General features: G+C 46.5%; 1 protein-coding gene across 1 annotated transcript in view; it reads right to left on the reverse strand.

Annotated features, from left to right (window-relative positions):
* Positions 1-13,123, reverse strand: part of FANCI (FA complementation group I) — an 87,084-nt gene that overhangs the window by 1,058 nt on the left and 72,903 nt on the right. Inside the window, exons 27-37 of the mRNA XM_030317402.2 lie at positions 12,346-12,462; positions 10,063-10,114; positions 9,147-9,274; positions 8,980-9,048; positions 8,713-8,806; positions 8,230-8,417; positions 6,360-6,413; positions 6,219-6,278; positions 2,288-2,362; positions 794-889; positions 402-515 (exon numbers count right to left, since the gene is read on the reverse strand). Coding sequence (XP_030173262.1) covers positions 402-515; positions 794-889; positions 2,288-2,362; positions 6,219-6,278; positions 6,360-6,413; positions 8,230-8,417; positions 8,713-8,806; positions 8,980-9,048; positions 9,147-9,274; positions 10,063-10,114; positions 12,346-12,462 — 1,047 coding nt within the window. The remainder of the gene's footprint in view (positions 1-401; positions 516-793; positions 890-2,287; positions 2,363-6,218; positions 6,279-6,359; positions 6,414-8,229; positions 8,418-8,712; positions 8,807-8,979; positions 9,049-9,146; positions 9,275-10,062; positions 10,115-12,345; positions 12,463-13,123) is intronic.

Consider the following 13,123-nt stretch of genomic DNA (forward strand, 5'->3'; position numbering starts at 1 on the left):
GGCGCTACTGCAACTGGAAGAGCTAATGGGCCAGAGGAGGCTGAGACGTGGGGGTGGGCCGCAGGGAGCCTTACCTGAACTCCTCACGGCGAGGCCCTCATGACAAGGGCCCAGGGAGAGAAAGTAGTCATTTTCCAATGGTTCAAAAGGTCACAGGAGACCCCATGGTGAGAACTTGTGTCACCACCCCCTTTCTAGAAAGGTCTACCCCAAAATGTGCACAAAACTGGGTAACTTCATATGGTGCCAAACTCCTCGCCCTTCTCTGACAGCCCTCAGTTTCGGCTTCACCTGACCCTCTCCGCCCCCTCTCTCTGGCCCCCTCCCCTCAGCCATGCTGCTCCCAGCCAGTCAGAAGGGTGGCCAGGCTTGCTGCGCTCCAGTCAGGAGCAGGCACTGACCTCATCATCGTCGTCGTCGTCCTCCTCCTCCTCCCGAAGAACCATATTCAGGATGTTTCCTTTGATCTTGAAGTCTCGTGAGGTGCTGAGCTTCATGTGCTGCATCAGGTTCACCTGCAACAGAAGGTTTTCCTACCCATATGACAGGTCGCGCCAGGGCCACCCGGAGGTGCTGCTGCTGTGCCTCCAACAAACCCTTCGGTGCCGACTTAACGCAAGCATGCGCCCACCTGACCTGCTTTTCTATCAGTCCCTAATGTGAGTGAGGTTTGCATTCAGGCCATCAGATCACAGAGCAAAGGCCTGTGGTTTCCCCACACTGTGCCGCTTCTGTGTGCTAGGCCCCCTGGCAGGGTAAATGGAAACACTAGAAGATAATGGAGTATGTTTACCTTGGACTTCTTCGAAAGGTGGATGAGGAATTTTTCATACTGTTCGATGGCAAAGATGAGGTTAGGGATCGGCTTGGTTTCCCGAAGAACTCGGGCCTACAGGGCAAAGAAGACGAGACCTAAATTTCAGATTCAAGGGCTTTCAGAGTTGTCCTCTGAAACAGTCCGCAGAGCTGCTCTTGGCTTTGCAGGAGAAAGCTAGATCTGCCCTCCAGTCAAATGCAGGATTCCTCATATTCCAGTAATCTAAGATTTCTGCCAGTTCAAATCTCCTCGAAAGACCTGCACGCGGATAAAGACAGCAGCAAATCTCTCCATTTACAATTCCTCAGTATCTGTTTTACAGACCGGCCGGAAGAAGGACCATTTGTAGAAATCTCGTTGCTTCCCTGACTTAACACAGTGAGCCCACCAGTGCCTTTCTAGTTTTCACCATTGGGATCAGATTTCTCCCAGTCTGACTTGTAATCTGTGGGTCCTCCCAAATGTACACACATCGATGTGTTCTGTACTTTTTTTTTTTTTATAAAGCCCACAAGGGAGGACATTGTTATTGTTTTTTTTTATCACATCATCTTGGAGATAGCTCTACATCTGAACATTTCTATATCTGAACATTTAGATTTGTATTTTCTCATGCCTAAGTCATATCCTACGGTATAAATAGACCATAAGCCTTTTAGCCAGTCCACTTAGTGCATATCTTCCGTCTTAGTTTTTCTAGTATCTCACTTTTGCAAATGACACTACTACGACTGTCCTGGACACAGGCCTTTACAGTTTCTACATCCTAAAAGTGGAACTGCTGTAAAGCACAGTGTGGAGATCTCCTGAAATACAGCACTTACTGCCAAACGGCCCCTGAGAGGCCACTAGTGTGCACCTGTTCCAGCAGTGTCCTGGAGAACCCTCCTCCTGTCCCCTGACACTGGCATGTCCTTTAGGGGGCATCTTCCACACACATCAGCCCTTCCTAAAATAATTCCTTTCCAATGGGAATCCAAAGCCATTTCCATTTTTAAAGAAAGAGCTTGAGATTTTCTGGCGCTTTCTGAATAAAGTATGCAGTTTTTGGTGGAGGAAGATGTTCCACCTGAACATAAATCCTGTGAGCTGAGAAGCACACGTGCACCCACACATTTAGGTAGCAGCATTAATGAGCTCTAGTTCACACCTCTCACAACTTCCCCATTTATGTCGCACGGTTCAGTGTTTTTTACACTGAGAGTTGTGCAGTTACCACAATAGATCTTAAGACGTTTTCACACCCCCCCCCCCCCCCCCCCCCCCCCGCCGAGAAACCCCATGCCTATTTCACAGCAGCCACCCCCCCACCCCAGACAACCACTAATCTGCTTTCTGTCTTCTCAGACCTGCCTATTCTGGGCCTGTCACATAAACGGAAGCCTCCAGTATGTGCGGTCTTTCTGTGACTGGCTTCTTTCTCAAGGCTCACAAGTGCTGCTGCGTCAGCCAGCAGTGTGGGCTGCTTACCATGGCTGTGGCAACAGCAGCGGTTTTCCCCTTTTTCTTCTCTCCTGTGTATTTTAGGCTCTGACTCCTCTTGTTCTGAAGAAATAGAAACAAATTCTCTCATTCCTGAAGATTCTTCATGGGAGCTAGCAGGCCAGTGGTCATTTTCAAAGAAGGTGAGGATAGCAGAATACGGGGACTCTATAGGGGACCACGTCCGGGTGGAGACAACTGACAGCAGATGCTGGAAGATGGGGAGCATTCTGTGACGCTTTTACGATCCTCAGATTTTTTTTTTTTTTAATCGCTGGGAGGTTTACAATCTCCCTCTTAGAACTAGCACATGAAAGTGAGGGCAGGAATGACTGTTCTTGTACCAGACCCACCAAGGGACTGGAGAGGTACAAAGGACGGTTGAAACGGGGACTGTCACGGGATTTCCCAACTCGGCAGTTGGCTCAAAGGGTTTCCCATGAAGGAGAGGAAGCTGGAGAGGTCGCTCCCAGGGCCTCCAGCCTTCCCACTTAGAGGCAGACACCAGACATGTCCGTGTGCCACGTGGTTACGTGCTTGAGAAGGGTTCAGAGGTCATACGAACACTTTCCTGTGTTGTAAATAATCGCAAAAGGAACCAAAAAGTACAAGATGAGGCAGAAGACAGTCAAGACCTACGTCACATGTGACGCACACAAAACACGGGAACCTTTACCTGAAGGGGCGTCGTGCGCCTTCTAGGAAGAAACACACAGGCCTCATGGGACAAGTAAGAGGTTTAAAAACGCAAAGCTGAAAATGGGGAGAATTGTACCACTAGAACCATGTGTGAGAGGCTGGAGTCTTAGTCCCATGGCATGTTCTGGAAATTAAGAAATGATAGGGATTCCAGAGGGGCTGGTATAAAGGTCTATTTTTAGTCCTGGAAGGCAGGGTAGAGAGTGAAGCCCTTTTAAGAAAGTGGCAGGGAAACAGCCATAGATCGAACCCATGTGACCAAGTGGGAAGCAAGGGGTCTTTCTAGAGGTGGTACCCAAGATGGGATCCTGTCCACTGCCCGTTCCTGCTGATTTAGGAAGGACAAATTACAGCCAGAAGAGGCACCATGTAAAGGTACACGTTCTGAGCAGCATGCTTAAGGGTTTTGAATTACTGGTTTGCACTGCTTTCTTCTGAGATCCAAGGCTGTGGGGAAAAGAGATGAGGATGTAAGAGAACACACAGCTCTCTGAAAGACGTGGCAAATGCAATGCTGCTTTCTAGGTAAGAGCTGGAATTAATGGAGCCATACACTTTTTGCCCAGGGTTGCTCATTAAATACATCTCACAGAGAAAAATGTCTGCCTGTGGATCAGCTGACTTGTCAGGCTTTGAGTCAAATACAGATGGGGAAGGGGGAAAACACCCTGAGAACACATAAATTAGTTTTTGTGTGGGTGGGTGGGTGGGTGGGGGAAATGGGTCAGAAACATATGCAAAACCCTCCAATACTTTACATGACAACAAACACCAGGTGTGATTCTGGAGGAGGGATTGGCAAACTACAGCCCATAGGCCAAGACCAGACCACGGCTTGTTTCTGAAAACGAAGTCTCATTAGAACATAACCAACTGAGCCACCCAGGTGCCCCGAGTGTGGGTAAGTGACCGGCTCCCGATTTTGGCTCAGTTTATAATCTCCTGGTTTGTGGGATCGAGCCCTGTGTGAGACTTTGCACTGAGCATGGAGCCTGCTTGGGATTCTCTCTCTCCCTCCCTCCCTCCTTCTCTCTCTCTCAAAATAAATAAATAAATAAATATTAAAACAACAACAACAACAACAACAAAAAACCCCATGGTCACATTCATTTGTATACAGTCTACGGCTGCTCCTGTCTGTAAAGCCAGAGTCAGCTCTGACCGTGGTCTGCAAAACCTGAAACATTTACTACGTAGCCTTCTACAGAAGTTTGCTGGCCCTTGTTGTAGATTCAAACTATCTGGGTTCAAGTCTGCCTCTGAACTAGTTCTGTTCTTTGCATTTACCTCTAATCTATCTGGGGTTAACTACTGACCACAGGTGTAGTGAGAATGAATGAGGCAAAGCGTGAGGAGAGTTCCACACTACATCAGGCCACGCTGCAAGCCAGGGAAGGCTTCTCTGCATGTCTGCTGCTCCAATAAAACGAATATGGTCTTAGAGCACTGGTTCCCAAGCCGTCTTTGGACTGCCATTCTGACAAACAGTTAACACTTGTTACTAAAAAAGCAGAAGTTCTTGAATAGATTTTAAAACTACTACTGAACGTATTTAATTATTGTTGGACCTCTCAGCAACTTTAACATGCGAACAGGTACCACGATTCTCTAAGATAAGGAATATGTACAAGTACTTCTCACAGAATCCTTGTTTGTTTTGAGGACACGGTCTATACCGCATACTTTGTGAGATGTGGCCTTACTGGAGATGGGGAACTCAGAACCTGAACTGAGGCATAGAGGGACACATCCTATATCTGGACAAGAGAGGTGTCTGACAAGCTAGCACCTATGTGAACAGTTTTGAGCAAGCATGCAGGCGAGGTCCCAGGAGACGGCCAGAAGAAACAGCTTGGTGAGAGCAGGTCATAAGCTGTGGCCAGACAGAAGACCTGACCCATAGCACGAGCCTGGCACAAAGGCAAGGGGACGGAGAACCTCAGCTATCAGCACACTATTCAGAACTTTTCTGGCCAAACGCAGATGACAGACTGCTCGGTCACTGATTCACAAGGGAAGGGGAGGAAGCACCCCCGATACCCATAACGAAGCAGTTACCGATGCAAGATGTGCCTGTGCACAATGCAGAGGGAGAAAACAAGTAGGGCTTCACTATGAAAGCAGTCACAGTCCATTGCTTGAACTGACCCGTTAGTGAACATCTGCTGGACTCCTTGAAGATCAGGAACTGCCCTGCAATACTTTGAACTTTAGTGACTAAGTGGCCTCCGGAGACACTGGGTCTTCAGTGCCCTTTTGGGACATTTGGCAATTTCTAGAGACATTTTTGGTTGTCACAACTGGGAGGCTGCTACTGGCATCTGGAAGGTGGAGGCCAGGGATGCTGCTCAATATCCCAGAATGCATGCAAGAGGCCCCACATCAAGGAATTATCCGGCTCAAGAGAGGCCAATAATGCAGAGCCGGCCAATCCCTGGTGTAAGCCAACAGTTAACAGTGACTCAAGTATTATAAGAACCTGATGGTATCTGCTGCCAAATGACATTTAAAATGTCTCCAAATCTTGAAAGAGCCCATCACTTTAATTTAGAAAGAGAAGACAGAAAGGGGTCTGAGCAAATGACAGGAACAGCCCATATGCCCTCTGCCTCCTTGAAAGGGCTGCTGTTCCCAAATACACTGCACTGATCTCAGCCCTTTATGTGCTCACTCACACACTAAAGGACGGCTGATGGCATGGATTTAGAATCACCTAGGGGCGCCTGGGTGGCGCAGTCGGTTAAGCGTCCGACTTCAGCCAGGTCACGATCTCGCGGTCCGTGAGTTCGAGCCCCGCGTCAGGCTCTGGGCTGATGGCCCAGAGCCTGGAGCCTGTTTCCGATTCTGTGTCTCCCTCTCTCTCTGCCCCTCCCCCGTTCATGCTCTGTCTCTCTCTGTCCCAAAAATAAATAAACGTTGAAAAAAAAAAAAAAAAGAATCACCTAGAAATGAACCAAGTCACAGCCCAAGCATGCATATTCCTTCCCTGCTCCAAATGCAAGCATATCACTTTCTCCAAATTAAGTAAGACTTTTTTTCTTTGTATAAATGAAGACCTCAAGCCTTGGCTTGATCCCAAAGGGGCAGTCACCTTTGGCTTACGGTAAGTAGGGAAGAAACTTCATATACACTTGGCTCACATGGTCAAGCGGTCCCATGGGGACACAGAAGTCCTTTCTTACTGGAAGATCTATTTTGGTACTGACTCTGAACCACTTACCTGAATGTAAGAAATGAAAGAATAGCACAGGGGAGTCAGATGAGAACCGGACAGTTTTACCTGAAGCAAAAGAGAAGAAAACCAATGTAACTGTAAGAATAAAACGCTTCCCCATTCCTAGGAAAGGAATTTGCAACTCACCAGCTTTTCCATATTTTTTGGAATTCCTCTGGAGCTCTGACACACCTGGAGATACTAACCAAAAATTTCCAGATTTAGTTTACATCCTCTAGCAATGTTCCCAGACACCTCCAGGTGACTCAGTGGGCTAAGGGAGTGGGGCTCACTGCTGACGAGATGGGAAAGAAAACAAGCTACCCTATTCACAGAGAAGCCTAGACACAAGCTATCCTTTGTCTCCTCCTCAAGACTCCTGAGCCCCCCAGACAACAGGCAATGAAGGGTTTCTATTTCCGACTTGCTCAGCTTACTGCTTTAAAAATCCTTCAGGGTGGGGCGCCTGGGTGGCTCAGTTGGTTAAGCGGCCGACTTCACCTCAGGTCATGATCTCGAGGTCCGTGAGTTCAAACCCCGCGTCGGGCTCTGTGCTGACAGCTCAGAGTCTGGAGCCTGTTTCAGATTCTGTGTCTCCCTCTCTCTGACCCTTCCCCGTTCATGCTCTGTCTCTCTCTGTCTCAAAAATAAATAAATGTTAAAAAAAAAAAATTTTTTTTTTAAATCCTTCAGGCTGATGATCCCTACATCTAAAAAGCAATGACTTTGCTGTTTTTCCTTTAAAAAATGCCAACAGAGGTACCTGGGTGGCTCAGTTGGTTAAGTGTCTGACTTTGGCTCAGGTCATGATCTCACCGTTTGTGAGTTTGAGCCCCATGTTGGGCTCCATGCTGACAGCTCAGAGCCTTAATTGAAGCCTACTTCAGATTCTGTGTCTCCCTATCTCTCTGCCCCTTCTTCACTCACATTCTCTCTCTCCTTCAAAAATGAATACAAGCATTAAAAAAAATTTTTCTTTAAACTGCCAATAAAGGGGCAGCTGGGTGGCTCAGTCGGTTGAGGGACCAGACTGACTCCAGCTCGGGTCATGATCTCATGGTTCGTGGGTTTGACTCCCACATCGGGCTCTGTGCTGTTAGCACAGAGCCTGCTTGGGATTCTCTGCACACACCGCCCCCCCCCTGGCCCCTCCCCCGCCTGCACATGCACGCTCTCAAAAATAAACAAACGTTAAAAAAATGCCAACAGAGAGAAGAAGCTTTCAGCATTTCCACTACAGAAGTGTAGGAGCCACACCACATGGCCAGATCTGCACCTTCTCAGAGATGGCTGCACTGCTGTTTGGGGACACCACGTGGGGGTCTACCATCTTTCTTGGATTGTCTACAGCTTTCTAAATATTTAATATGGATCACTGCTAGAATCAAAACTAAATCACTCAGTTCCTAACACCTTCCGAATGTTTGCTGAGGACCAAAATATTCCAAGTGCAAGAAAAGAGTTCTCTGTTAACAGATTAAGCATAAGGAGCATTAACTTACACTTAGGGCAGACTATGCCTTGCATTTAAAAAAATTACCTTTCTCCTACCCAAGTACCTGACCTGACCCAAGTACCCGTAAGGCATTTAACACCTACTTGCTAATGGAAGGAGAGAAGGAATAAACACCTCTGTAGTGCCCAGACTGGTTTGAAATAGTGTAATTTGTGTGCAATAAGGAATTGGACTGAATTCTCTAGCTGTAGTTTAGATTAAGTCTTAGAAGGCATTCGAAGGGGCATAATTCTCAATTAGGGGTCACATACCTACATGCCAAAAAATAAGAGCCTCTAAAGGAGATTTAGAATTAATGTCATCAACTGTTTCTACCTGGCCCATTATGGAGACACCTGCCACCTACTGACCAAACCAGAATCAAACCACGAGTTGCACGGAAATAAGCAAAAAGAGCTCTGTACAGAGGCCTCCACAGCAGTGAGCTGCTGCCCTGGCCTAGTCTTGGGCTGGCTGGGGCAGCACGGTGGGAGCGGCTCTGGTCACCTCTCTGATACTCACATATCTGACAAGTGCTGTGAGGATGGTGTACATTTTGCAAAGGTCCTTTAACAAGATGTCCACACAGCTGCCTGATGGCAGGGCTGTCTGCACCAGCTCGTGGAAAAATGTAAGCAGAGTTCCCAGCTGCATGATGATGGCTTTCTCGATAGGATGATTTGGTAGGGTTGCCTGAGAAGAGGCCTCTTCTAAAGGGAAATGAAATTGGCACATTCAGACCCACTGACCTTATTTTCCAGTTTAAGTGAAGGAAATTTAGAAATCAACTAACCACCATCAAACGGGAAGTCTGTAGGGACAACGAGCATGTAATTCATCATGCAGAGTGAATCAGTAGCCACACTACGGTCTACTTTTTCCATCATGCTGGAAATCCGGCTCAAACCAACAAACGAATCAAGCTGCCCTTTTACACAACAGTCAATCTGGATTTTGGTGGACTCTTTTCACTATTCTTGAAATGCCATCCTGAACGAATCTTACCTGATAACATTTCTTGGCTCACTTGTCCCTTAAGCTTGGTGATCAGCCAGTCCACTTCTTCTAGGACTTTCTCAGCCTGACTCAGAACAAGTAACTGTGAAAGCAAAGAATGTCCGGTGTGGCTCACTGGTGGAACACAGCAACCACAGCCACCTGCAGGCGGGGTTACAGGCCTCAGGACACGAGCCACTACAATTTACTCTTCACATGGAATAAAATGGAAGGAACGATAAGACTATTTCCCATGGCTTGGGGATCCACACTTACACAAACAGTAGGAGCAGCTGTTCTCAAATTCACCATCGCAAAGTGATTTGTTTTCTCCATCTCTACATCCTGGGGAGGCAAACACAGGGGAGATACAATGGCAGTAAAGCTGTCCCCCAGTCGCGATCCCCACTCAGGGTGCCGTAAGCGAAGGCTCGCTACAGTACCTCGTCTATGTCTCCGAGATGCCCATGGATGTCCTGGGACAAGTCACGCAGCAGGATGACAGGACTCTTATACAAAACATGGAGGCTGAAGAGCAAATTCATCAAGCCCTTACAAAACGAGGCATCCTCTAAGAGTGGGAAGGAGAGAAAATTGATAATTATAACCCAGTCTTTAGGGGATGGCGTGCCTACCCAGAAACGTGGCTTGCCACGTATGATACCGCAGTGCTGCGCACAGTCCATCCAGGGCAGCTCTCCCACCAAGGCACACTTGTCCATGGGCCCAAAGAAGGGAGAGGTTTCCTATCATTAGGCAGTCACTATCGCTGTATAACTAGTACCCGGATCAAGAAACAGAATGTTTCCAGCACCCCAGAAACTCCCCTCCTACCTCACTTGCCCCAGCAAGGAACTGGCTGTCCTGATTTCTACCATCACATCTAGTTTTGTCCGATTTTGAACTTTATGTAAATGGAACCAAGCAGTAAGTACTCTTTAAGTACTCTGGTTTCTTCTGTTCACCATCATGTTTGTGCAATTCCTGCACGTTATGTGTTGGTAGTTTGTGTGCGTGCACACGGCCATTCCTTTATCCACTCCACTGCTGACAGACAAGTGGGTTTGTTTCCGCCTATTAAAATAGCACTGCTGTGAGGATCCAGGAGTGGGACTGCTGGACTGTAATCAGATACTGCCCAACAGCTTCCCAAGCGGCTACGTCAAACGCAGACCTCCACCAGCGGCGGATGAGAGGGCTGACTGTGCCGCATTCTTACCAGTACTCGGTACTGTGGATCCATCTCAGTTTGGTTACTCTGGTGACTGTGTAATGAGTACCTTTCCTTTTTAAAATGCAATGTATTTGGTAAAGATGATTTTATATAAAGCCTAAAAGGAAACAAGAAAGGAAACTTACCCTGGCTGTTTTCCTTGCAAATCTTGGATGTCCAGGATAACATCTGCACAAACTAGAGATTATTCAGATATTAAAGAAACATGCCAACAGACAAAGCAGACCTAGGTGCTGTCAGACTGGAGGAGTCTAGACCTTTCCAAATCTCATCAGCTGCCAAAACATGTGCCTGGATCTAAAGTGATAATCTACTAAGAACAGCATACAAATAAGTCTAAAATTATTATAAGAATTAGTGATTCTTCTCTCATAATATAATGAACATATGACTTAATCCTCAGTCTGTGCTCTCATTAAGGACCAAAGGTCCTGAGGTCTGGACTCTTACCCCCTGAGCTTCCTCTACCCCCACCACCATGGTCGAGGACTAATGCATCCTTTTTCCCCCTTCCCAAATGCCTCATTCTTTCCACACTTGAGACATCTTTAAGAATATCAGTCTAATGGAGAGATGCGGGAGAATAAGATCCTGGCCATAAAGACAGCAGAATTAGCTTCTGGGAGCCAAGAGTCCAAAGGAGGTCAGAAGGCAGTAGGGGAAAGAAAGGGAGAAGAGGCGAACGACCAGATGCAGTTTTCTTAGATAAGCAGAGGAGGCTTAAGGTCTTGGGACAGCAGGGTCCTGAGATGCCAGACACAAACTCCAGCTTGCCTGCTGCCCTGGCAGTTCCCTGAACAGGTTTTCAGCCACAAAGGCACTGGCATTCAGCATACTCAAGTGCAAAATGACCAGGAAAAACTCAACACTCAAATTTTGATCTGTTGAGGCAAAAAATAAATTGATGCGAATTCTGAAAGATCTCTGTGAACGGGTATAAAAAGGTCTCCAGAACACTGCGGGAAATGTAATAAGCTGGATGCAGAACAAGCTTTTGTGTGAAGACAGACAGGGCTGAGAATAAAAATCTATATTCATATTTGCTTCCACAGGAATAAAGCAAGTCTTGAAGGATACTTCAGAAACTAAAAAACATTACTTATTTGGGGAAAAGAACAGAACAGGTGGAGGAGGACAGGAGGGAGACCGTTCATTGTGTCTTCTTATAATTTCCGGTTTTCAAATCATAGGACTTTATTACCCACTCAAATTTAAAAATATTTAGAGATTATCTGAAATGATGGGGGTGGGTGGGTGATGATTTTTGAATTAAAGCATTTTTCTTTCCAAATTCAATTATTTCCTGCAAATGTCCCCCCTGCCCCACTCCCTGACACTCTCTCTCCTGGTGCTCTGTTCGCTGCAGCAGCATCAGACAGTGAAGGGGGTGAGTGGCCTGGCAGCAGGACGACGTGAGGAGCTAGAAAGAGGGACATGGTACCAGCCAACCTTGCTGAAAAGTCAACTGCACAATGTGAGCCACCTTCATAATTAGTATGCTTTTATCTTAGAAAAGAGGGAACACCAAGAGCAAGTAAAAACAAGTGAAAAATGTTGAAGTCACCAAAGATAAACAAGGTTTTTTGGTTTTTTTTTTTCTATAGTGCTTACTGCTGACAAGGGTCAAGGGCAATGGCCAAAAAAAAAAAAAAAAGCAGTATGTTCTTGCCCTATATGGCTGCATATAATTATGTTATGGAAGACACAATATGTAGGAAAGGGAACATTTTCCAGATCTTATACTGACTCAGGAGCATAATTAAATATATTATCTTATATTATTTAAAAATAAGATTTAAAGAGGACATTTAGAGGTTCCTGGATGGCTCAGTCAGTTAAATGTCCGACTATTGATTTTGGCTCAGGTCATGATCTCATGGTCATGGGACTGAGCCTCAGGTTGGGCTCCATGCTGAGTGTGGAGCCTGCTTGGCCTCTCTCCCTCTCTCTCTGCCTCTTCCCCTCTCACAAGTGCTCTTTTAAAATAATTAATTAAAAAAAGAGGACATGTAGATATATACAATACAGTTGATCATCGAACAGTGCAGGGGTTAGGGGCACTGACCCCCTGCATAGTCAAAAATCCACGTAGAGCTTCTGACTTCCCAGAAATGTAACTATGAATAGCCGACTGTTGACCAGAAACCTATGTGTTACATCAACGGTCTATTATCGTTTATTTTGTACATTATATGTATTATACACTATACTTTTACAATAAAGCTAGAGCAAAGAAAAGCTTATTAAGGAGATCACCAGGAGAAAATGATACATTTATAGTACTGGACTGCACTTATGAACTGTACTTTGAATCCACATAGTTCAAACCTGTGCTATTCAAGGGTCAACTGTACTCCCTGCCTCTGAGGGATGCATGCTGGGTGGGACTAAGCAGCACTTCTCTCTACCTGAGGGGAGGATGGCTCCAGCAGCTTGGACAAGTTGGAGAGAACAGTGACCAGCAGGAGGGCTTCTTTGCCATTAAAGTCTTCCTCTTGGCTGCTAAGTAAATTCAACAAGGACCTCTGGGAAAGGAAAGCACATGTGGAAAAATCAGCAGATATATTCCTATCATGGAGAAGGGCCCTCTAGCCAGAGATTCCTAAGGCTGGGGAAGAAAGGATTCAATGCTACCAAAATTCCAAGAGGACAAAATCTGAAAATAGGCCTGGATCAAACAGGTAGTTTTCTGCCCCATTACGGACCACAAATCTGAGGGTTTCCCTGAAAACTATGAACTCCTTCTCCTCTAACACCCTGCCCAGGAATGAACAGTGCACCCAACTTTGGGTGGTTCATAACTTCCAGAGGCCCATCCACCGACCTCACGTTTAGACCATGGCCCAAGCCCAGCATTCCACACACCCTCCTTGTTTCCTCTGCCCTGTTCCTCTCTCACCACCCGAAATACTCTCCGTTTTGTCTTCTTTCCTCGCTCAGTGTAAACTCCCCAAGGAGTTTTGTTTCTTTTGTTTTCCTGCTATATTCCCAGCACCTGAAACAGTCCCTGGCACAGAGTAGGAACTTTAATACTGTGGTTAGAAATTAAGGCTTCAAAGGATGCCTGGGTGGCTCAGCTGGTTAAGCGCCAGACTTTGGCTCAGGTCATGATCTTGCGGTTCATGGGTTCGAGCCCCGCGTCAGGCTCTGTGCTGACAGCTGAGCCTGGAGCCTGCTTCAGATTCT

Source organism: Lynx canadensis, chromosome B3 (assembly GCF_007474595.2).
Source record: "Lynx canadensis isolate LIC74 chromosome B3, mLynCan4.pri.v2, whole genome shotgun sequence".
Taxonomy (NCBI): Eukaryota; Metazoa; Chordata; class Mammalia; order Carnivora; family Felidae; genus Lynx; species Lynx canadensis.